Source organism: Gambusia affinis, linkage group LG04 (genome assembly GCF_019740435.1).
Source record: "Gambusia affinis linkage group LG04, SWU_Gaff_1.0, whole genome shotgun sequence".
Taxonomy (NCBI): Eukaryota; Metazoa; Chordata; class Actinopteri; order Cyprinodontiformes; family Poeciliidae; genus Gambusia; species Gambusia affinis.
The window spans coordinates 30617087-30641687 of record NC_057871.1 but is presented as its reverse complement, the minus strand read 5'-3'; the positions used below and the strand labels follow the sequence as shown (position 1 = coordinate 30641687).

Sequence of the window (24601 nt, the reverse complement as noted above, 5' to 3'; positions counted from 1 at the left end):
AAAAATTATTTTCTCTCACTCCACACACATATTTGGTTATTTGTTGTTATGTGAGCAACTCAAGTTTTGTGAATATTTTTCAGATCCTTCCAGACTACCGGAAAGGCCTGCTAAATGTTCTCTCACATGGAAAAGTGAGCGATCAACAGTTCCACCAAATGTCAAAGCTGGCTGCTTTGCAGCATAGAGCCAAAGACAACATCTATACTCCCAGCATGTGAGCAACAAGAGTTATTAATGCTCATTTCCATACATCTCGAAAGTACTTTTTAAATGTTTAGTATGTTATTTAACTTTTTGGTTATGGACTTAGTCCCTTTCTAATGTCTTTTTCAGTCTCCGAAATATTGAAGTTTCTATTTGTTTGTTTGTGAATAAATTAAAGTGAAAGATTCTGACTTTACTGTACTTGGAGGAGTTCAGTAGCTTAAATGGGCTGAGCTGTTGTGCATCAACTGGATGTCTTTTTTTTTTTTACGCACTGTCGACTATGAAAAAGCTATATATGTTTTTGCACTTATCACTGCCTGTCACAGAGCAAAACACAGAGCAGCTCACTGAGTTGTATAAAACAGTTTTTGAGAAATGTCAGAAGCCACAGAGCGAAGCAGCTTCCGTTTATCTGACGTTGTTGTTCTTGTCCTCTGTCTTCCAGACACGAGCTATCGGAGTACATTGCTGCACCTCTCTTCAAAAAGCAGCCCCCACAGCAGTGGGTTACCATGGCAACGCAGCACATGCAGCAAGTGCAGCCTCTGAGTCCGCATCAGGCTAGGGCACAGTTTCTCGGTAAGATCCCTTTTCAAAGAAAGAAAATGCAAAAATATAAATAAAATCATAATGTTTTCACATAGCTTAAATGTGAAATGTTTATAAGTTGTACAGGACTGAACACTTTTTTTTCTTGGAAAGCTGAGTTCAATTTTACTAACCACAGCAGGCCTGTAGAAAAAAACTTAAATACAAACTTCAAATCAGTAACTATTTTTAGTGTTTAAACTTATTTTGTTTTTGTGTTGATTTGTGTAAAGTAATCCTGTGAATAAAATTGCTTTAAAAGGTAGTGTTATTGTTGAAAAGTCCACATTGTGGCAACCTGGGAGGATTGTGAAAAAAAGTAAAGGGTAATGTCAGTAGAGGGAAGGCGGTGCAGCAGAGGAGGACAGAGCCACATGGTTTTACTACAGTAGTTTCTTTATTGTTGAGCATATCTTAGGCCTGATTCCTCTTGAACAAAGTTTCTTTTTACATTGGAGTCTCGTGGAAGTTTTTTTATATACATCAAGTGGACCTACACAAATAAAAGTTAGTAAAACCAGCCTGGTGGCCCTACAGTGGTTCAGACAAACAAAATCTTCATAAACTTTAATTATAAAGTATCGGTATGTAAAATAATAATAATGATTTTGTTCCCTCTTATCTGTGCATGCAGGCCTGATCAGTGCGTTCCCCATGTTTGGTTCCTCATTCTTCTACATCCACAGCAGCAGCTCCACCACCTTCTATGCTCCTTGCATTCTAGCTGTTAACCCACGTGGTCTCCACTTTTTGCACAAAAACACACATGTAAGAACCACACAGACATTTATCAGTGTGTGATTGGCTCATGGCTTCATTAACATGAGCCTGGGAGAAAAGTTGTCCTCTCTTGTCAGAGTAAAGTCTGATGTCTGTTCTGCAGGAGCTGATGGCAGCCATCCCCCTTGTGGAGGTGCAGGGCAGTCGCACCCAGAGGCCCAGCGCTGGAACCAGCTATCCGTATGTGGACCTAACTGTGGGGGACATGAACACACAGCGGGTTATTCAGCTGCAGCTAGAGCAGGTTTGGCAGCAGACAACTGATTGGGTAAATTCTGGTGTTTGATACTTAGTGCTATAAGGCTGACTGGTTTTCTCCACAGGGTCTGGAGCTGTGTCGAGTTATTGCCATGCAGGTTGAAAATATGATGTCTGTGAGAGAAAAGAGGCTCACTCTGCCACCCAGCGAAATCACCATGTTGTGATGTGTGCACATGTTTCATATTATGCACAAATGTTTCTGCACATGTACATGTAGCTACCTCCGCTCTCCTTCAGGGGTTTGATGTGTTGTGCTCACAGTTTTTTGTGGATTATTTTTCTGAGGTTACAGAAAAACACAGCTGAGTGATAGATTTGGATCCTCCATCTTATTCTTGAGAATTTATAGATTCACTCACTGTTGTATTTTCAACAGATATATTTGGCATCTTTAAATGTTTTATAGTTAATCAGTTTTGTGTATTTATGATATTTGTATGATTGGAAATGATTTGTAAATAGAAGAGTTGATATATTTTGTAAAACAAATATTTTTCAAAAAAAAAATAAAAGCATGAATAGACCCACTGACTTGCTCATTAAATCTAATGAATGTTTTTGCTATATCCTTATTTACATTTTTTACAGAAATGTCAACAATTTGATTGCCATTTTTCTAATATTATTTACTATTATTATTTACTATTATTTACACACAAAACTTACAATAACAGTGTTGATAGCTGTTATGCAAGATTCAGTTACTGCTGTGACACTTAGGAGTTTAAATTTTCTGATGATCTGTGGCAATGCCTCACTTTGTTACAGTTTGAAGAAAAGAACACATTTGCTAATAGTCTTGTGTAATAACATTTTACAATTTGTTTTTTTTATCTTACAGCTAAATGCGAATAAAAAAAATCAAAGACTTACATATATTTTCCAAGATTATAGAGCAGATTAATCTGAGAGTTATTTGCAGGCTTGTAGCTAAAATGTTGAGTAAAAAAGATTCAAAATAGATTCTTGTTGATTCAGTGTTGGAACAGTAATTTTAAAATATTTTGGTGATATTTTATGTTTTCATTAGGATACAGCTTATTTGCCCCGTACAGTTATATTGTGAATTGAATTGTATAATCTGCATATTTCATGAAACACAGAAAAGAAGCCTCTGCTTTTCAAAGATATACAGTAAAATCCCATTACCCAAGAATGATTTTAAACAAAAACAGCCATGAAAATGTTTTAGCTCTCTCCTAACCTGTTCAAGGAATCATAATGTTTGACACCGTTTTTGACACCCACTTCAAGATGGAAATTGTGACACTTTAACCACCTCTCCCAGGATGATAAACTGTAAGTAGTGAAAGAGCAAATAAAATTTTTAACATGGTTACTTTCTTCCTTGGAGGCTGCTGGGCATTATTTTAATTTTTGAAAAAACATAAAAAGGCTGGGGGAGTTATTAAAAATCTTAATGTTCTATTTGCTTTGTACATCTGTCTATAAACTATTGCGAACTGAAATCCTTAAACTGTTCCTGTACTTACTGAATAACTAAATAAATAAACGAAGTTCGGATGGACTGATGGAACTTTTAGATGTTGAATATGGATTCATCAATCAGCCATCCATCCTTCCTATGATTCCATTGGTTATCCATTCTACTGCAACGGTGGTGATTTATTTTTATAATGATTCCCAGTTCTTTGAGCATTGAAGACTATTTCTACAAATCTCTCTTTGAAAATAAAGCAGGGACTCTGGCTTGGAACATTGCAAAAGGCCATTTTAAATCCTTGTTGAGGAAATATTTTTTGGTCAAATTAAAAGATAACTTCAAAGCTAAATCCACCAGGTGTATGAATAATTTTGAGAAAGTTCCATATTTCAATCTGGACCAGCGACCACTCCAGAAATATCTGACTTAAGTTAATTTTGAACTTTTGCACTTTTACTTAAAATGGGCATAATAGGACTAAGAACTCTGACTATTTTAATATTTCACATATTCATGAAAATGCGCTTAACCCTGAAGATGTTTTGTGACACAAAAACCTTTTCAAAAATTTTTTTAAAATTCGTATAATCAATAAACCAGAAACAAAATATAACTTTATTTTCTAAGTTAACTGTATTGGTGACTGGTGAGAAGGCAAGCGGGACAAAATTAGCAACATTGAATTTGGAACCCAGGGAGTCCCTCCCACAGATCTACAATGAGCATGCGCAAACCCTCCGTAGGTTACACGAGTTTATTTTCAGGCTTGTATTTGGAGACTGACTGAGAAGGCGTATTTAGCTTTGTGCTCATTTAACAATATAATTTCTGGCTCTACTTATTTCAAGCGTCATTGGAAGAAGCTCAAAAATATCCAGATTGGAAATTTTGGTGGTGACATGTCGCTGCGTGTTTTGTCAGTATTTCCATGCGGCGACGGACTAGCCAAGCCAGGCTAGCCGGGCTAACAAGCTATCCGCTAACACCGTTAGCCTCTTCTCTGCCTTAGTGGTGATGACGCAGTATTTAACTTCTTCGTTCGTTTCTGAAATACGGGATATATGAAATGTAAAAGAATAGTTACAGAAGAGTAACGTTTCAAAGCAAAGACTGAGCTAGAAGCCATAGCTAACATGAGCTACTTTTGTGCGCTTGTTGTTGCTATGTGAGTTAATTGACTTGTAATTTTATTCAGGTCTAGTTTGTCCATAACAAACAAACTGTTGTAAATTTGTGCTGAAATGCAGCATTGAGGCTAGTTTTTTGTGTGCTATTAGGAACCTTTATTTTTGCAACGCGGCGGTCATATTGTTTTGGCCGACATGGCAGCCAGCGGATTCTCTGACCTAAGAGAGAAGCTAAAGTCCATGACTCCGCACCGGGACGACTACGGGAACAAATGCCAAACGAGCAACGGCAGCGGGAAGGGTCGAAAGCGGAAGTATCGAGAGTCGGACGACGATGAATACGAGCACAGCGACGATAGTTCTGACCTCCGGGAGCAAGAAGCCCGCAGGGTCAGGAGCAGTGTCGTCCAGCTGAACATCTTCACCCCGGAGGAGTGCGCTCGGATCGAGGAGAGGATCGATGAAGTAGTGGCCAAAGCAGAGTCTGGACTGTATCGGGAGCACACGGTGGATAGAGCGCCCCTCCGGAACAAGTACTTCTTTGGCGAGGGGTACACCTACGGAGCCCAGCTGGAGAGGCGCGGACCGGGTCAAGAGCGGCTGTACCGCAAAGGAGAGGTAGACGAAATCCCGAGCTGGGTTCATGAGCTGGTGATCAAGCGGCTGGTGTCCAACGGGGTGATCCCCGAGGGTTTCGTCAACAGTGCGGTCATCAATGATTATCAGCCAGGTGGATGCATCGTGTCCCACGTGGATCCCCTGCACATCTTTGCACGGCCCATTGTCTCTGTGTCCTTCTTCAGTGACAGCGCGCTGTGCTTTGGCTGTCGCTTCCAATTCAAACCCATCCGGGTGTCGGAGCCGGTGTTTGTCCTGCCTGTGAGGAGAGGGAGCGTCACAGTACTGAGGTGAGCATGCTCACCTCATTTATCAAATGTCTTTATGTATTGTGTCTAGCAAAAGTATTCATATCCCTTTTCCATTTTTGTCCCCTTAAAAGCACAGATTGGTCTGTATTTCATTGAGATTCTAGGTGTTGAATTTCTTTTGCAGAAAGTCAGTACAGGAAAAACTTCACACATAATTATGGAATTAATGTCTTAATTTCTTTTGTGGAAGCAGAATAGAAAACTATTTGGTTCTTATTTTCTTTAGAAATATCATTATGATTTTTAAACAAATGTTTTCTTCTCAGGGTAGAGTGGAAGAAAATTGATGTCAGAATTCCTTATGAATTTCTTTTGACATTTATGGTCTATAAAGTCACAACATTCATGGTCCTTTTCTGGGGCAGATAATAAAAACAACAAATTTTACAGAAAAAAATTAGAATAGAAACAAAGGAGATAATAAAGATGGTTAATCCAAGTGGAAATGCATCTTTTTGATGCAAATGAGTGGTTTCTCACCCCGCCACCGTCCTCTCCACCCCGTTCAGCCATTTTTGTAGTTTGATAGCAGCAATACAATTATCTTTTTATTCCAAAGTTTATTAAAGATGTCATCAGTGAAGGACTTGTCCATCCAACCTTACATGTTGGAACCACAGTCTGACCCAGAGCAGTAGGATGACGATGACAAGCCTGCAAAACCACACAGTCAAATGAATACATCACCATGGTGTTGTTGTACTTACACCATCTCCATCCATACCAACTACCTATAATATGAAGAAGCATAGTTTAGCCTTAGTGTTCATTGTTGTCAGAAACCTAATTTGATGAAAGAAGTAAATGAAGCCTTGACATAATTAAGGAGTTAGCTAACAGGAGAGTCAAGAATGTCTCTGAATGCGTTTGGATCATGTCTTCCCCAAGACAATAAAAAAAGGAAAGCCACAACTTTTCGCCTGGTGAAAACCAGCCCCTTCTTTCATTCAGAAGGTCTGGGCTCACTATTGTTAGGAAAACGATAGCTTCCTGGAGGTGTGTGGACTGTGCTGAAGTTTAAAATTTTACCCAACTGCTAACGTTTGCTCATGACGCATGTAATGTCCCTGACGCTTACCAGAAATTGCCTACTCTGTAAAAATCGATCTTTCAGTGAAAATACAGAAGAGCTGATCAAAACGAGACGACTGTTAATGTTACTTTAATATTTAGAAGTGTCTCCGACATGGACTGAACAGCTTCATTTACTTCCTCCGCTGCCATTGCTAAACTACAGGAAGGATCTAATTCCAAAACAACACAGAAAATCAACGTAATTCACAACTTCTCCTTCTATTTGCTGGTTGATCTGGTAGAAAATCGGCTACAAACTAGACAATTGGAGTGAAGGGGGGAAAGCCCAGATTGTGCTTGAAGCGTGAATTTTTTTCACACAGAATTGCACAGGAAGGCAATGGGGAGGCTACAGAACTTTCAGTCTCCATGAGAAATGTTGCTGGAAATGTTGCATCAGTATTAATATTCTAATTTATTATATTCATATTTTTTTCTTTGGATTCTTAATCCTACTAAAATACAATGACATTTGCTGTTGTAATGTGACAATGTGGAAAAATATTATGGGTATTGATACTTTTCCATGACACAGTTGTGGATCAGAGCAGATTTTGTGGTAACAAAAATGTTTTTCTTTCATTTGTAGTGGCTATGCTGCTGATGACATCACTCATTGCATCAGGCCTCAGGACATCAAGGAGAGACGTGCAGTAATCATCCTCAGAAAGTGAGTCAGGGTTCTAGTTTTAAAAGGCAACATTTGCTCGTGTCAAGTGGGCTTTCACTCAAAGCTTTGTCTCTTATCAGAACTAAACCTGATGCACCTCGTCTGGACTCAGACAGCTCTTTAAGTTCGTCTCCTGCCCTGAGACCTGCTCCTCTAAAAGCCAAACGCTCTCATAGAAAAGCAGATCCGGATGCGGCTCACAGGTATTTATGCCCACTTATCCAGATGATCTCTGTGAAGGACTGCAAGGATGAAAATAGTTAGCAAATTTCTACCATGTTAAATAGCTATGAAATGAGCAGTTTTGTTATCCCTGCACTTCAATTCAAATTCAATTGAACAATAATTTACTGATCCCAAAGTGGAATTAAATATTGGTGTAACTCATTTAAGTAAAGAGCTACGGTAGATAGTGTTAAAGATCTCTTGTAGTGGCAAGTCTGAAGAAGCCTGTGACTGAAGACATTCTGTTTGCCCAAGACAGTCTCATGTAGAGGATGGTCAGGGTTGTCTGTAATTGTCTTGATTTTATGAAGAATCCTTCTTTACATTATCATCTCCAAAGGTTCCATAGTTGTCCTCAGAACAGAACCAGCCTTCTTTATCAGGGTGTTGAGCCTTTTTAGGTCTCTGGCTCTGATGCTGCTGCTCCAACAGATGACAGCAGCAGAGATGACGTTCTCAACAACAGACTGATAGAAGATCTGCAGCATCTTGATGCAAACTTTGAAGGATCTTAACTTCCTCAGGAAGTCCAGTCTGCTCTGTCCCTTATTATAGACAGTTCACTGTTGCGTCTGCAGTCCAGTCTGTTGTCTAGATGAGCACTGAGGTATTTATATGCCTCAACTACCTTCACTTTTTCTCCCATGATGGAAATAGGATTTGATCTAATTCTGAAATCTACAATCAATTGTTGTGTTTACATTTAAGATGAGATGATTGTTCACACCATGGCACAAAGCGGTCCATCCGCTCTCAGTACTCTGCTTCTTGTCCATTTCTAACTCACCCACCACCCGTGTCTTCTGGAGTTTGATAAAGCAGATCAGACTGAATTGTGTTAAATGTTCTAGAAAAATCAAAGAACATAATCCTCACAGTGCAGATGACAGTGGGTTTGTTGAAGCAGGTGTATGATGGCAAGCACTGCTTGGAGACGGAACAGTACATACCAAGACCATGTTTTTTGTTTTTCTGTTGAGTCTTAAGTTGTTCAAACTTTGGTTTAACATGATCAAAATGGGGGTGGGTTTAAAGATTGCAGCCCACCTCAGTCAGCAGACCAGTGGCCCACCTGGTCTGCTGACTGAGGTGGGCCAGCAGGAGTCTCTTCAGGACCTTCATTATGTGGGTTGTCAGGGCAACAGCTCTATAATCGTTGGTAACTACAGTATATTGGTGAATATTTATGTTGAGTACATTTGATTAAATGTAGAGATAAAACAAATAAAAATAAATATAAGGCATTTTTAAGAATCTTATAATGAACTGTATTTCCGTTACTTGATATTTTAACCATTTGGCTGAGTTAGAGATCGACTCCAAATCAAAATAACTGAGTGGTCTACTGGTAGAAATGATTTATTATTTGCATAGTTACATGTCTTTATTCTACACAGTGAATGGAAGTAGAAAATTATTAGAAAATCACAAGTTTTCAGTTTGGGTTTGTGCAAATTGGTTCTTTTTATGGCCGAAGCAAAGTGTAACAAGTGACCAAAAGTACAAAGTAACAATTTTCTTTAAACCCACGATTTTCAGTCATTTTAGATTTTTTTTTTTTTTTGCGAAGGCTAAAATCCATACAAACACATTCCTATAAAGTTTGTTTCAATTTTGCATACAGATGTAAACATACAGTTCAGTTATACTGAAAGATTGTTTGAGTAGATTCCAGATTTTTACTGAGTGAGGAAAAACTTATTTGGTGGTGATGTATGGGGTTTAACAGATAGCCTTGCACCTGTGCAGTAGGGGAGACGTTCTCAACCCGAGTACAAAATTAAGTTTGTTAAAGATGTCTTTTAAAGGAAGCAAGTTATCCAAACTAATTTGCCCTCGTGTTAAAAAGCAATCCACCACCTTGTTGAATCATGAATAAATTAATCAGCATTTTTGGTTCATTTTACTGATCAAGTGATTTCCTGTAGAATCAAAGAAGTCACTTGAAGAGAACCTGGTTGATAACTTGTAGTTGACTAAAAATGGGTAATTTCTTTCAATATTTTTAAAGTGCATATATCCTGGTAAACCTTTCTTTTACATAATGGTAATCTAAATGTATCATCATTTAAGGTACTATACTGAACTGTCTTGAGGATGACTTACAGTGATTCCTCTAGACATATCAAAGTAGATCAACATGTGACTTTTTTTTCCCCCTGCAAACCAGGCCAAGGGTTCTGGAGATGGACAAAGAGGAGAATAGACATCCTTCGCTGTCCCGCCACCGTCACCATAGCGCCAGCTCAGAGAATTACCGGAGACGTGCAGAAGACCTCGACAAACACCAGGAGAGCTCAGAGCGCAAAGTCAAAATGAGGCGCAACTGACTGCCTCTTTGACAGACACGTTCACATACTAAAATATCCCTGCTCCTTTATGTATGTCAGTATTGTAACCTTATTTGATCAGTTATTATTTTAACGGTCCAGTGTATTCTGGTTCAAGAACAACCATTAGGTTTCAGTTTTGATTTGAGTCAAGAAAAGCTTGAGTGTACTGGCTTTTCTGCTGCTTATAATAGACAGTAACTTACTCACTACAGTAAAAGTCTGTTGTTAAACAGTTTATTTAGTTTAAATTAAACATTTCTTTATGTTAATAGAGGAGCAGAAAAGGCATGTATTTTTTCTACCTTGAGAATTGAAAAGAAAATGTACGTATGAACTTGTACAAAGGAATCCCAACCTGTAATCTAACTTCATAATGTACGATACGTTAATGTACAGTCTTTATTTGGAGGGCTTTTATGAAGACTGATTCTTTTTGTGTGTGTGTGTGTGTGTGTGTTCTTGCCATATAAATTTCAAATCTATTACTTTTGTCAATTTGCAATGTCAGATCTTCACTTTTTGTTCAGATTGCAGTTTAGGTTTCAGTCCATCGTTGCCGGTTAGTGGAAGTGGTGCAGGAGCAAAACAGATGCTTCATGGAAGGCTGCCACATTTCACTGTCCTGTCTCAGTATAAGGTTGCTGTGTCGTTTGACATGAACCATGTCATTCCTGTTCCTTAATAAAATTTCTTTTTCCTCATTTTGGTGTGTTTGGATTTTACTTGGTATGTCATTTGTATGTTTCCTGTCTAAAAACTTATTGGTGAAGAAATTACATTTTCACAAGTTCACTTGCAGTTTGCTGTGTAAACAAACATCTGTTTATTACTGATACCCGTATTTGGGAAAGGTGCTCCTCAGCCACCAACTAGGTTAGTCTAGAGTTACACATGAATAAAAATAATCTCAGGTCACTGGATAAATTGCTTTCTAAAAATGGAATGGGTGAAGCTCTGCTGCACTTCAGAATGTAGTTTAAGATTTTCCTTACAAACCAAGCATGGGATAAAGAGTGGGAAATGGAGGCGTGTATACACAAATGTCTTGCCAACATGTAGATAAATGATAATGTATCTCTGGCTTGTTCTATGATGAAAGTCCAGTATGGGATCCTTGAATCAATCAATATTCAGAATTTTTTTTAAGTCTGGGGAATCTGCTTGTTCACCAGATAAAAATTTTGCTTGTGTACTTGCAGAGTTTCACTTGTATAGAGGTGCACAAATAAACCCACTGAGTGGTTTTGTTGTTTTTAGGGCTCTTTTTTTCTTTCCTTTTTTTGCATGTCACTATACAAACAGACTTAAGCCAAGTCAAATGTAAGAAAAGTTGGGACAGTTATTAAATGAATACAGGATATGCGCATCATGTTAATTTAAAAAAATGTTTGAAAATAAAGACCTAACCTGGTTGGTAGTTTCTTAAATCCCTATTTGCTTCTTAATGCACATGTGAAATTTACAATATGTTGTAAGAAATAGAACCTGAATAATTTGATAATGAATACATATTGCTGTGGGATAATAGATTTTTTTTCATGATTTCTATGTTGATCCGTTTAGGAGTCAATAAAGTATTATTATTATTATTATTATTATTATTATTATTATTATTATTATTATTATTATTATTATTATTAATAATAATAAATTTAAACAGTGTACTTCCAAATTCACAACACTTCCTCTTTTACACTTTTTTTTGCCTCAGTACAACAGTAAAATCCAGTGCATTTTATTAGCGTTACATGTAATGGAAAAGTATTCAAACAGGATGATGCTGCCACCATGTTTTACTTTGAGGGTGGCGTGCTGTGATAGTTTTCCATTAAATGTAGCGCACAGCATGTCAGTTTTAAAAAGAGATCATATTTGGTTTCATTGCATTAGAACACCTTCTCCCTGTTTTGCAATGTGACTCGTATGGCTTGCCTAGACACTCTTCTATAAAGACTAGATATATAATATATTCTACCATGTTTTATTCTACATAAGAATTATTTTATATTTGAAATATTTTTCACTTTTTAAACATTTGTGGAACAATTTGTAGAACATTTTGAAAAAATGAAATGACAACCAAGCTAGCTAACATTACCGTCTATATTCTATTGTGGTATGAGCATATGTGTGTGCATTTATTTATCCATCCATCCATTTTCTTCTCATCATTTTCCACAAATCCTTGAATATTTGAAGTAAAGAGGCCCAGACTTCCCTCTCCCCAGCCACTTGTTCCAGATCCTCTGGGGGAATCCCAAGGCGTTCCCAGCCCAGCAGAAACACCAGCGTGTCCCTGGAGGCACCCAGGAGGAATCCTAACCAGATGCACTAGCCACATCAACCGGCTCCTCTTGATGTGAAGGAGCAGCAACTCGACTCTGAGTCCCTCCTGGATGACTGAGTTTCTCACCTTACCTCTAACAGAGAGCCCAAACACCCTATAAACTCATTTCAGTTGCTTGTATCTGTGCCCTCTTTCTTTTGGTCACGACCCAAAGCTCATGACCATAGATGAATGTAAGAACGTAGATCGACTGGTAAATCAAGAGCCTCACTTTTTGACTCAGCTCTCTCTTCACCACAACAGACCAGCACAGCTCCACTCCACTGCAGACGCTGCACCAATCCGCCTGTCGATCTCCAGCTCCATTTTTCCCTCATTCCTGAACAAGATTCTGAGATACTCGACTTGGGGCAGGACATCCTCCCAGAGAAGGCACTGTGCCCATTTCTGGCTCATTTATTCATGCATTTATTTATAAAGCTATTAATTTAGATATAATTTATTGATAAGATAAAAGAAAGTACCTTGAACACATGTATCAACAGATTTTGCAACAGTCATTCATCACATTCTCTTTCTTTTGGTTTTCTCAGCTAGGGTGTCAGACACACAGATCTCAGATTTTTACATGGATGTGAGTTGGAAAAGAGGACAAGTACAAAACTTAAACTTATGTACATTTGTTAACTAACATTTACAAATTTAGATGTCTACACATGCATTGTTTTTTTTTCCCAGAAGAGTTTTTGCAGCGCTAGTGGCTCATATTTTTTGCAACAGTAGGCAAACAGGAAAGAGGGTGAGGAGAGGAGGGAAGGCATGCGGCAAACGTATTTGGGACCAGGAGTCAAACCCGCGACGTCCACGTTGAGGACTAAGGCCTCCAAACGTGGGGCGTGCTAACCCCTTGCGCCACCACAGCACTCTTACCACATAGATAACTCCTTGTGTTTCCATAGCAACTAAAACAAACAAAAACCTGACAGGTTGTTTGACATCATCATGTTAATGAGAACCTCTTTGTTCTCATCAATGATGTCATAAATCTTCAAAGAGATACAAGAAGACAAGAATTCTCAGTTTGCTTCTCAACTTGGTTGGAGGTAGATCGATTCCAGAGAGACGACTTCAAAGTGACTTTACAAACCAGTTTAACTGTTCACCAAGTCAAGAGGATTTTTGCCTTTGATGGGACCTTGGATTTCTTGATACGAAGGGAGTTGAAAAGTTGTTAGGATATAGAATAAGAGACGTTTTAGTAGAGAGATCTGAGGACGAGAGATCACAATACTTTGCTTTTGACATTGAACCCTGAAGACCAAAAGGACATGGAAGATTCCTCTAAGGATGAGAAAGTTACCATCAAAACCATAACTATGGATTTGACAGTAAAGGCATCAGAAGATTTTGTTGCTTTTGAAAGTGTAAATGTTCCTCATGACCAAATGGACCTGGATGTGTTTGCTTGCTCACAGGATGAGTGAGTTACATTTACAACCACAGCTAACTCTTTGCCAACACAAATATAACAAAAAAATGTTTTTACCAGTCTTCCCAAAAACATAATGGACCTGAATGTGAATCCAAACTGTAACAGTGAGGAAATTGTGATAAATTTTGAAGAAATCTCTGAGGATTCATCATTAGAAGAATCTTCTTCAGCAGAAGAAAAGAAATTCAAAATGACACAGATGATTTTGACAGAGTGGATGCAAATATTGAGCCAACCATGTACTTTCGCAAATTTTCCAACTCATTCTTCAACTGTTGGACGAATGCCACAACACAAAGCATTATGAACTTGAATATTACCAGAAGGTTTGTGGCTCAGTATCTGGACTTTTTACAGAGACGCCATTGTTTACAAGGTTTTTCTTTACATCAATGCATCATTCAGGAAGATATTTTTCTGGATGAAATAATATATTTTCAGGATGAAATAATTGAAACACTGAAGATGAAGGATGTAGTACATTGGGACAAGCCAGTTTTTTTTTTATATGTTACACTATCTGACCCAATATGTCATTCACAAACACTGTGAGCTGTACACAGCTGACTATTGTGAACAATGTCAGAAGTCTTCATGTATTATTCGTAACCTTGGTCCTGTCATTCCTTTACCAAAGGAACAACGAGAGGACAACACAACTACTTTTCTAAACTGTTATATGTGTGGAATTTCAATGACACTCATGTGATGACCTTGATACTCCTATGGTCAGTCAGTCCAGACGATTTAAGATATCCTTTGATTCCTGACCCAGTCTTTGAAATTCCTGTAAAAACTGGATTGTTTTGTGCTGCCTGGCTACATGCAGTGGGAGAGAGGGTGAGAACAGCCATGGTGAGCGCCTTGTGCTTGGTTACTTTTTGCTTGTTACTCTTGGGTCAATATTCATAGTTGAGCGTTGTTTACCATCAGGGCATTGCCTCAATTGCTATGTTTAATGGTGCAGACCAGGGCCGGCCACAGGCTTAAGCAAACTAAGCAGCCGCTTAGGGACCCCTCTGTAGAGCATTTTTTTTTTTTTTTTTTTTTATAATAATAATTTATATGTTATTATAATAACAAAAACACACAATTTCATCATGAAGTGATTTGTTTTTACAATAATATGTATTTGATGATACATGTAGAAATCATTATTTTATGGACCTCGAAAAATAAATTGCTCTTGGGGACCCCTGGTGGTCACGGTAGGTACCGCATGAGCTGCCGTGCAGAGCGCATCCAAACGTCCAAAGCTCCGGTCAGAAGTTAAGTAAGCAAAATAATGTCTCAAAAAAGGACTTATCCTTCAGGGAGGGAGAAAAGAAAGATGAAGAATAGAAAAGAGCCAAGATAAGGTTTGTTTTAAATGTGTCTTCGTAATGTAATGTTTAGAAAAAATTTGTGGCCTCACAGCTCCACCAGCATTCCTCAGAATTTCTTGGTTTTTTTTTTGTTTTGTTTTTTTTTTGTTGTTTTTTTTATGTGATCGTATTGTTTTTAAAACAGTAAAACAACTAACAATTCCTCAAAAACAAAACAAAACATTCTTATTCCAAAAATAATATCCAACAACAAAAGACAGTAAATTAACAGACAACCGCCATAGCAGTTAACATTTACAATATTCACAAAACACATTTTTTAAAAATATATTTATTAATTTATAATTTGAACCCACCTAGTACGACAAAAAATAAAACAGTCTTCACAATGTGACTTCTGACTGCATGCAAGTGGCCCCACAGCTGAAAACTAAAAGACAGTGTCGTGACTGAGCGGTCAGTCACGAACACCAGCTCCCACTCATAGGGTCATATTTTTCCAGCCCACCACGAGAAAACTTTATAAAATATATTCGTAGATGTTAAATGATCTTACAGTATTTCGTTAATTGTTGAACTAGAAAAATATGACCCTAAGTAAAAAAAAGGTAGCGAAGAGCTGCTTCACTCGCACCTACTTCCACCAGAATTCTGGTGGGGGAAGCCGTGAGAGCGCCTGAAGGACCCGTTGCAGGCAGTTAGTCATCACACTAGGTGGTGATTTCTGACATTAATGATATGGGCAAATGCCCAGGGCATTATCTTTTAGATAAGCAGAGCAAAGAGTTTGTTCTGTTTTTAATATTGGTTAAATTTATTTCAGCTCTAGTATTTAATATCTAGGTGTTTTTATGGGAATATGAATCTTTCAAATCAATCTGATTAGCAATTTTGATCACATTTCACATTTTATTTTGTCATGTAGCAGAGGGCGCTGGTCTTGGTCTTGACTCAGTCTTGACTTCCCTCAGTCTTGTTCTTGACTTGGTCTCAAACCCTATAAGTCTTGGTCTTGTCTCAGTCTTGATACACTCTGGTCTTGGTCTTGTCTTGGTCTCGGGTTAGGTGGTGTGAAGTGCTTGGAGTCCTCTGAAATTGATAACGTACTATCTCTACAATTGGAGGCCATTTTTATTATCCTGGAGCATTAAAAGGGCTCTCCAGAAAAGAAAAAAAAGGGCAAGGTGTATCTTGGGCATACATTTGCTACATTATTAGAAACATCTAGAAATATTTCATGAATAGAGAGTAGTAGAAAAAAAAGCAGAGAGAAGACACAAGCAGTCTGTCCTACCCTTATAAAAAGCTCAGAATAAGCTACCTGTAGCCAGTGTCATCAAGGATAGTTTATGACTTGACTTAAAACTAGACACAGTTTCTGTCTTGTGGATACAAAATTGAAAACTGGCTCCCCAAAAAAAAAATAAAAAATTCAGTTTGATCTGAAAATTTGAAATTGACAGCCAAAATTTGAGAAATATGATTAGTACGTCTCGTTTAAGTTAATTTACTAGCGATATAAAGCCACTGTAATACTATTGGTTGGTCTCTAGAGGTGGCTGCTGAGTTTCCACAAACTAAGTGAAGTGAACACAAGAAGAAGTCAAAGCAAACAGCTGTTAGCATAATGGCTACGACAGTTTATAAAAGAACTTAGTTTTTTCTTGTAAAAGGTAGCTAACTGCGTTTCTTTCACCAAAAGTTCATGGTTTTAGGAGCGCACAGCTCTCTGCTGTAAGTGGTGAGTATTTTTAATACCTTATATGACTTGGCTGTCATTTAGAGCTGACGTAGCTAACTAGCGAAACTAGCTATCAGAAGTGGTAGTCGTTTTTATTTGAAATGGGGATAAAAGTGTAAAATATCTCTGTAATTTTAGAGGCAGGTAATGTTATGCATATTCAGAGTCACAGGACATGTTATAAAATAAAATACATTTTCGCTCTTTGTTGCCTTTTAAAAGATGTTTTGATGTTTGTCTTCAAAACAATACATCTGTTATATTATTTTTTGTTCTCCGGTTAAGTTTGACCTCTAGCCTTGTAACAGGGTGAAACGTAGACGTGAACTCTATTTCGAAATATGTCGTTGCACACACTAAAACTTTATTAGAAAGATGGTTATACATTTAACTCAGCTTAGTGTGACCTAGGCAAAGTCCAGCTTTATAAATAGAGCATGTACCCTGTTCATCTGACCGAAATAGAGACCACGTACTTCAGAATTCAGTAATGCTTCAAACTTTTCGTGGATCTCAATTTCTTTGTACTTTTTTTTTTTCATTTTTATTTATGTTTCTGGCATTTATATCAGATTATTTAACGCACAAAGACGAGGCTGGCAATTGATTAAACGTGTTTTTAAACTAAATTATCAGACCTGAAACTATGATATTAGGTTGTATAACAGTACAAGTCTAATATCACTGGCTGTATTTACCTTTTGGTAAATCAAAAGTTTTGACATGGGCGACTTCTTTTTGGTTTGATGAAAGTGTGTAATGAAGAAGCACTCTGATAAATTACAGTGAGGAAGATATCGTGTTATGCATCTGTATTCTAACTAAGAAAAAGAAAAGTGTGTAAACAGAATATTAAACAATTTATTAAGTAATAAATTGAGTTAAACAATTCATTGTTTAATTCATTGAATTAAAATACCGCCGATTGGTGGAATTTTAAGCCATTTGCCAAAACTGAGACAGGGCACGATTGAATATGTCTTGGTTCTCAGAGGGTTTTTTATCCAACTTTAATCAAAGAGAGTTCCTCGGTTTTGTCTGATAAATGTGCAAGTCAAATTATTCATTTCCAGACAACGCTGGGTCAGTATCCTTCATTGTTAGCCCTTTGTGGACTATATAGGTTTTTTCTAATTCTAAGTTTTTTTGCATTCCAGAAGTAAGAGTTGACCTTACCTCTTTAACATCTATGGATATGAACTGCCAAAGCTGTTTTAATTATTGCATAACAGGCTGTGTAGCTGGTGACCACATAATAAATCAGCTGATGTATGAAGATGATACTTTGTCCATACAGTGCTGCGGTCCTACTATGAGCCTAATACTGCCATCTGTCTGTATATAAAGCTGTATAGATGTGTGCTGCTGAGATCAAGCGGATCTACCCCAAGATTGGGGAATGACTGGTATTATTATTTATTTAAAACTCAGTGAACAATATAGAACATATCATCATATTTATTATTTGTATGTGTTTGTTTATATCTCTTTGTACTATGGACCTTTCTTGTGCTAGGAATAAAGATTTATTAAGAGAAATTTACCTGTTCTCTTCTGACAGTTAATGTCAAATGTTTCTGTTATTTCTTTTTTTCCAATCATAGAAACGAGCCATGAACTTCCAGGGCAGTCGAAGGAGAGGAGAAGATGGCGTTTCCACGGTGATCAACTTCCTGCTGTCCAATGCTCGACTGGTTCTGGGAGTCGGAGGAGCTGCTCTGTTGGGCATTGCTACGTTGGCAGTTAAAAGAGTAAGTGTTCCTGAGGTTTTTAGTGCCACATCACTACACCTTTAGCAGTCTGTCATGCATGTGGAAAAGAAGGGATTTGGGAGGTGCAGAAATGACATATGACTCAAATAATCAGGTTTCTACTTATGAATTCCATTGTTGTCATTTTTGAACTTGAGTTCAGACCAGAACCAAAAGACCTCAGTGGTCTGGAAGGTTGATGCAACAGCAGGTTTATAATGTATTTTGGTGTTAATCTGTTCAGTAATATATAAGCTAACAAAAGTATTTTGAAGTTTTCTCTCTGAGCTCCAATGTAAGGACTTTAGAACTGGTGTGATGTGCTCTATCTTCCTGGTTTTAGTGAAAATGCAAGCAACAGTGTTCTGGATCAGCTGTCTTGACTCTGTGTGTCTCTGAAGAATGAAGGTCAGAGTTCATCACTACACAAAGTCTTTGGGGTGTAGTAGTAGTTTCTAGCAGTAGTGACTGAAGCTCAGCACTCACTCTTGACTGTTTTTCTTTAGGAATAACTTCAGTTTTGTTTCTATTCAACTGAAGAAAGTTATGGCACATACATACATGCATTGATTTGTTTTATACGTCTGTTCAGTACTTGAATGTCTTCTGCATAGTGATGGTAGCGAATCATATTACTTGTTATAACCAACATTATGGCTCTTCCACAGTCTGTGTTTATGTGGATGTCATTAACCTCTGCCCTCATGGAAACTGGACTGAGGGACAACAAAGCGATTTGTCATTGTTAGGATGTCATTTTACTGTTGAAACAGCTTTTTCAGTAGTTTTACTGATGAATGGAAGGTTGGAGATTGGCCTGTAATTCTGCTGTAGTTGTCTGTCCATATTGTTCTTTTTAATCAGTGTTTTGAAAAGAGCTGTTTTTAAAGCCTGGGGGAAACACCTGATAAGAGCAATGAGTTTACTATTTGAATCAGATCAGCTGTAAAAACAGGCAGAAATATAAGGAAAGCTGTGAGTATGATACAGTATATAGTTGTCAGGAGGTGGAGCTGAATTGATTTATAATGTCGTCTAAGTTTTTTGGTTGAGTTTGTAGAAATTTATTTTGTCCAGATTGGTAGTGGGCTCAATATTGATGCACAGATTATCCCTCTAATTTTCAGAATTTTCTATGTAAACAAGTTAGCCAATTTATTTCAGGTCCTGGTAGTGTGGAGTTTGGATGCCACAGTAAAGTCATATAGTGTTATGACTACATAGGTTTTCTTTTTCTAATCTAAACGGCCATTTTAAACATGAGGGAAATACTTCTTTTTGACTTTTAACAACTGCCCTTTCACATATATATATAAAAATTAGTTTTCCTTTCTGGTCATGATAGTTGGTGTATTTTATCTCTGACTAGAGGACTAAAAAACGAGTGTTTGTGTTTAGCTGATCGAGCGTGCAGGCCGTGCAGCAGAAAATGAGAAGGTGGAGCAGAAGATGTCAGAGAGCTGGGAAGAGCTGAGTTTAGTCTCTGCTTCTCCAACATTGCTCAGGAAGGGAATAGAGGGCGTTGTAATGAAACACGTCTCTAAGGCAACTAAACAACAGACAGGTACGGATGATATTTTGATGACACAAAATGTCCCATTTCCTGATTTTATTTTTCTTTGTCAACACACTGATGTTACATGGCAGCTATTTTTTCCTAACCAGCTGATCTCTGCCAAAACCTTGAAGTGTTCTCTCCTGAAGTTCAGCCTAAACATGAGGCAAAGTCTAAGAGGTCCCAGCTTTGTGTGCTAACACTGCAGGTACAGTTCACCACTGATCTAATCAGAACTTTCATGATAAAATCAAGTCAAAACATCAGCACTGTTGGGAGCTGCTGTTTATGTTGACTCATAATGAAGAGGAGTTTTGATAAAGCTTGCAAAATGCATATCTGAACACAAGCTAAAGAAGACTCCATTTTACTCATATTTTTCACTTTTAGATGTTTGAAATGCTGCTGCTAAGCAAATATTGAGCTTTTATGTAATCATTTGAAACTGAGCTAAAAGCCTTATCAATCTTTTTTGATTGTTGCAATCAACAAATATCTGTTGAAGTCCCTTTAACAGAAAAAATCCTCTATCTGCTAAGTAAGAGTACTTATGCTACAATAGGGAGACATTCTTAACTTTAGATTTGTGATCATTATGTTATTGCTGTCTGGTGTCGTTTTTTGCACTTAACAACACAGACAGATAAAATATTAGGCTTGTCGCCATAATAAATTTTGCAACTCCACACAGGTGGATATTTAGTCTAGATTTAAGTATCCAAAATTAATAAACAAAACACAACAAAAAACAAAGTGAGTTAAGATTTATCTTTAAACATTGCCCTTCAAAACAATTCACCAGACTGTAGACAATTTTTGGTAGAAGGAGAGAAAAACAATAAATGATGCCATTGGAAATGATTGAGTTTGTTTAAATGTGATTAGTTTATTTATTGCTTATTGCAACAGGCCTATGAAATAGTGCACTTGATGAATGAAACAATCTTAAGACTTGTGTAATTGTTTTTCTTATGCTGTCTCTTGTTGAAGTATTGTGTTTGAAAACATACATTGTCAAATATTGTCTTTGAAATTGCCCAGGAGCGTCTGCAGCAGTTCTACTCCAGCAGGGTGGTGCTGGCTCCACATGAGGTGGAGAAGGCTCAGTCTCTGGCTCTGGATATCTGCACTGAGATCCAGGGCTTTCTTCACAGCCGTCATCCAGACATGCCTCTGGGAGAAATGAACCTCGGAGGTTCTCTCCTGGATGATTTACAGGTAACTTTGCATAAATGGTCATTTCTTCCCTCGAATGGAGATGCTTTTTTTCATAACTTGCTTTTTTTGTAGCACATTGTTGCAAAAATCTTCCCAGAGTGTTTTAATGTGTGTTTATATTTAGGTGGTCAGTGCAGACCATGCGTGTCTGCTGGTGCCTCTGCAGCTGGAGCCTTCATTATGGCGCCTCATTCCTGGGGAGGAGACGCTCCTAACACACCCTTTGCACTGGATGGTCCGACGGATCAACCTGGAATATTTCCCTAGAGGACGCAGTTACTGGGACAGGTGATCTCACACACATTAAACAATGTCATGGTGAGTTGTAAGTAGGGCTATCCATGTGAACATTTCAAGATGTTAATATTGCACAGTGCAGATTAATTGAACTACTTATTTTGAGCTAAAGCCTCTCTCCTGCAGAGGGTTACTTAGTTCACAGCAGCATATTATGAATTCCACATTGCAACAAACTACAGCAAAAAGTGAAAGTTTTCAGCAACAGGAGACAGCAACTAAAGCTGAAAATGTTTAGCCAGTGTGTCACATTTACGTGCATGAGGTCATACTTTCACATGTATGAATTATGCCGACTGGAGACTGTTGCATCATTCCACAAGTTTCATAGGAAATGAATGGAGAGAAACATTTATAAATTAATGTTTAAAACAAAATGACTTCTTTTAAACTTTCCTGAGTATTAAAAATCTGGAACAATGACAACCTTCAGACATCTTTGGTTTGAGACAATAAAACATTTTCTTCAACAGTTTTTTGAAACTGTGCATACAGTGGTGGTTTTTAATATGAGCTATCTGGGCATTTGCTCAGGGCAGCATCAGAAAGGGGTGGGGAACCCGAGAACTAGAAAATGAAATATCGATTAGTTGTCCCCTGATCAAGTTTGCTACTTCTTGTATTCTTGTATTTCTTGTCACTACACAAGAAAGCTTGAGTACAAGGAGATTACAGTACCTGCTTTCTGCTGCTAAAAACCAAATAACTGCTTGCACTGTAATTGGGTGGAGTGCAGCAGAAGGTTGAGTTTGCTTAGGGAAGAACCACAACGGTATTCATATTGATATTTCAAGGTTAGAGAGTTGGGCATAGTGATTAATTGTGATTAATCACAGTGCTAGTGTGATTAACCTGACTATATTTTTTTTAATCAATTGACTACAGTAGTTAAGTCTTAATTTGTATTATCACAAGTTATTTTGATTTGATTATAAATTCACAGTAAATCCATCTTAACTAACCTAACCATAACTTAGTTCATGTTAGTTTATCTGTTTAGTTTTAGAATCAGCAAAATTCATCTACGGTACTCTGGAGACGAAACAGGGGGGATACTGCTGATGAATATGTTTTGTGTTCAGCTTGACATGTCTACCTTTGGATTTTGTAGGTATTTGGTGGGAGGTTACCTGTCAGCAGAGGCTGTGGTCAACATGTTCAGTAAGGCTGTCATGGAAACTGCAAACTGGCCGTCAATCAGCAGCACTTTGGACTGTCTGGTCAGACCGGTCCTGGGAGGGCCTGAGCTGAGGCTGGAGATCCGGTGTGTGTGTGTGTGTGTGTGTGTGTGTGTGTGTGTGTGTGTGTGTGTGTGTGTGTGTGTGTGTGTCCCTGATGTTTCAAACTTGTTCACTGAGCTCATCCCATGGTAGCTTTTTGTATACTAACATGTTGCATTTTAACTTTTGACTGATTTATTTTGTGAATGCTGAATTCACATTATGAATTGTTCTATATTCATATATTAACTTTAGGATTTCTATGCGGTTGCCAACTTTGCTAAATCCAAGATATTTCCAAAATAACAAAGCTTGGAAGTCTAAAAGAAGAAACAGAACAATTTTCTGCTAGCTGATAGATTTTCAGTATCTCACAGATACTGAAAATAGTTTTCATGGAGTCTTCCTCCCTCAGTAATGATGTACACCCTGAAGAGTTTGATGGATTTAATTGTAAATATATTAAGTATTAAGAATGATACATTCAACATATGTAGCCTTAGGTTATTTTCAAACGTGTGCCCCTAACTGGGCTTTTGATTACATGTGTTTGCTTAGGATCTTCACATTTCTGTGTGTGTGTGTGTGTGTGTGCGTGTGTGTGTGCGTGTGTGTGTGTGTGTGTGTGAATGCAGTGGACTGGAGGTAGGGTGTATTTACTGAACAGAAAATATCTTATTTTTGAGTTAATCTAACTGAACATTGGCAGATCTTGAACATTAGCTGATTTGAAATTGTAAAATGGTGAAAATATTTTTACACCTGTTTTTGTGATCCTACAGGCCTGAAAGTGAAACAGAGAGCAGCAACCAACTACTCTTCATCTCCATGTTGCCGGTCCTCCGGGAGGGTGATGTAGTCCTGACTGCCCAGCCTCAGCTCACCTCCCCCTGGGTAAACGCCTGGCACCTCTCCCTCTACCCTTGGGAGACTCGGCGCCTGGCCCAGCTGGACGCCGGCGACGACGGCTGCCGCAGGCTGATGCTTAAAATCCTGAAGGCCGTGTGCAAACTGAGTCCACCTCTGCGACACCTCCAGGCCGCCCCGCTAACCAACCTGATCCTGCACCTCAGCGACAGCGAAAGCGACTGGTCTAAGAACAGCCTCGAGGTCAGATTCCAGCAGTGTATCACTGAGCTTATTGGTCATCTGGAGCAGGAGGCGTTACACAGTTACTTCAAACCGGCCGTCAATCTGCTCAACGGTCTGTCTGAGGATCAAGTGGACCAGATGGGCTTTATGCTCTACTGTGCTGTGTCAGATCCTGACATATTGCTCATTTGACTCCCTGGACCTCCACAGAGATTCAGAAGGTCCTTTGATGCCAACGGCTGCAGTCCCTGTGACAAGGCAGATGACGCATCTGCAGAGCGACTGTCAGTGTGATGGTTAAACTGGGAAAAGTCCAAACAGAAGACAAATCGTGCCAATGGACTAAATGGAGGATAAAACGTTAATACTTTGGGATGCACCTCTGCTGCCAGTTTGGCTTTTTTTTTTTTTTTTTTTGCACATTCATAAATTAAATTAAAGGCTTTTATTTCTTTTTTGCATTTGCAGTATTGCTCCATTATTTAAAAAAAAATAATTTGGATACTCTACCTATGCAGGACAGAGAACCTCTGCAGCGTGGGTTTGATAAATGTGTTTGATCCTCATTAGGATTTGTTCAACTTTATCTGAAAAACAATCATGTGCCAACATTTTGTGTTTTCTTTCTTGACTCTGCAGTTCATGTCAAATATTAATTTATCTCAAGTTTCATCATTTTATGTACTTCTTAAACAATGTGGGCATATCTCATCTGTGTTTTGGTTGAGTGTTTCTTGTGTGTGTGAATGTGAGGATGAAAGTAAATAAATTTAAATATTATTGTCCTTATTTACCCTTCAATCTTGCATAGTGTTTGCTGTCCATATCACATCAGTATTGTAGTGGTAATCAAATAAATAAACCAGCTTCCCCAGTAATAAAAGATAGACTTAAATTTGTATTAATATTCATGATTTGTTCTCCATTATTTCAGATTTAATTTTCAGCATTTGCATATCACTATAAAACATCTTCATAGACT

At 38.0% G+C, this 24601-nt stretch overlaps 3 protein-coding genes across 5 annotated transcripts in view; all 3 read left to right on the top strand.

The window, feature by feature from the left end:
• myo15ab (myosin XVAb) overlaps window positions 1-2363 on the top strand; it is a 65810-nt gene extending 63447 nt beyond the window's left edge. For both annotated transcript variants that reach the window (XM_044113122.1, XM_044113121.1), the window contains exons 71-75: window positions 84-217; window positions 656-789; window positions 1433-1566; window positions 1682-1822; window positions 1902-2363. In XM_044113122.1, the coding sequence (XP_043969057.1) occupies window positions 84-217; window positions 656-789; window positions 1433-1566; window positions 1682-1822; window positions 1902-2003 (645 nt within the window). In that variant the 3' untranslated portion in view covers window positions 2004-2363. The remainder of the gene's footprint in view (window positions 1-83; window positions 218-655; window positions 790-1432; window positions 1567-1681; window positions 1823-1901) is intronic.
• A 1618-nt stretch (window positions 2364-3981) lies between these two features.
• Window positions 3982-10342, top strand: alkbh5 (alkB homolog 5, RNA demethylase). Its single transcript, XM_044113120.1, has 4 exons — window positions 3982-5318; window positions 7003-7083; window positions 7164-7286; window positions 9479-10342. Exons 1-4 carry the CDS (start codon window positions 4606-4608, stop codon window positions 9636-9638), a joined length of 1077 nt encoding a protein of 358 aa, XP_043969055.1. The 5' UTR covers window positions 3982-4605; the 3' UTR covers window positions 9639-10342.
• Window positions 10343-16290: 5948 nt separating this feature from the next.
• On the top strand, window positions 16291-24408 carry mief2 (mitochondrial elongation factor 2). Of its 2 annotated transcripts, none has more exons than XM_044113118.1 (8): window positions 16291-16479; window positions 18091-18237; window positions 19636-19801; window positions 19903-20000; window positions 20834-21010; window positions 21135-21298; window positions 22419-22571; window positions 23310-24408. In XM_044113118.1, the coding sequence occupies exons 2-8, from the start codon at window positions 18100-18102 to the stop codon at window positions 23809-23811; spliced, it is 1398 nt and encodes a 465-aa protein (XP_043969053.1). In that variant the 5' UTR covers window positions 16291-16479; window positions 18091-18099; the 3' UTR covers window positions 23812-24408. The 2 variants fall into 2 exon arrangements, with proteins under 2 accessions (XP_043969053.1, XP_043969052.1); XM_044113117.1 differs by having other exon boundaries at window positions 16291-16486.
• The last annotated feature ends 193 nt before the right edge of the window (window positions 24409-24601 follow it).

Coding starts and splice junctions, on each gene's coding strand:
- alkbh5 (XM_044113120.1), top strand. CDS start 4,606: ATGGCAGCCAGCGGATTCTCTGACCTAAGAGAGAAGCTAAAGTCCATG. Junction 5,319..7,002: donor GGGAGCGTCACAGTACTGAG/GTGAGCATGCTC, acceptor TTTCATTTGTAG/TGGCTATGCTGCTGATGACA. Junction 7,084..7,163: donor GCAGTAATCATCCTCAGAAA/GTGAGTCAGGGT, acceptor GTCTCTTATCAG/AACTAAACCTGATGCACCTC.
- mief2 (XM_044113118.1), top strand. CDS start 18,100: ATGAACTTCCAGGGCAGTCGAAGGAGAGGAGAAGATGGCGTTTCCACG. Junction 18,238..19,635: donor CTACGTTGGCAGTTAAAAGA/GTAAGTGTTCCT, acceptor GTTTGTGTTTAG/CTGATCGAGCGTGCAGGCCG. Junction 22,572..23,309: donor GAGCTGAGGCTGGAGATCCG/GTGTGTGTGTGT, acceptor GTGATCCTACAG/GCCTGAAAGTGAAACAGAGA.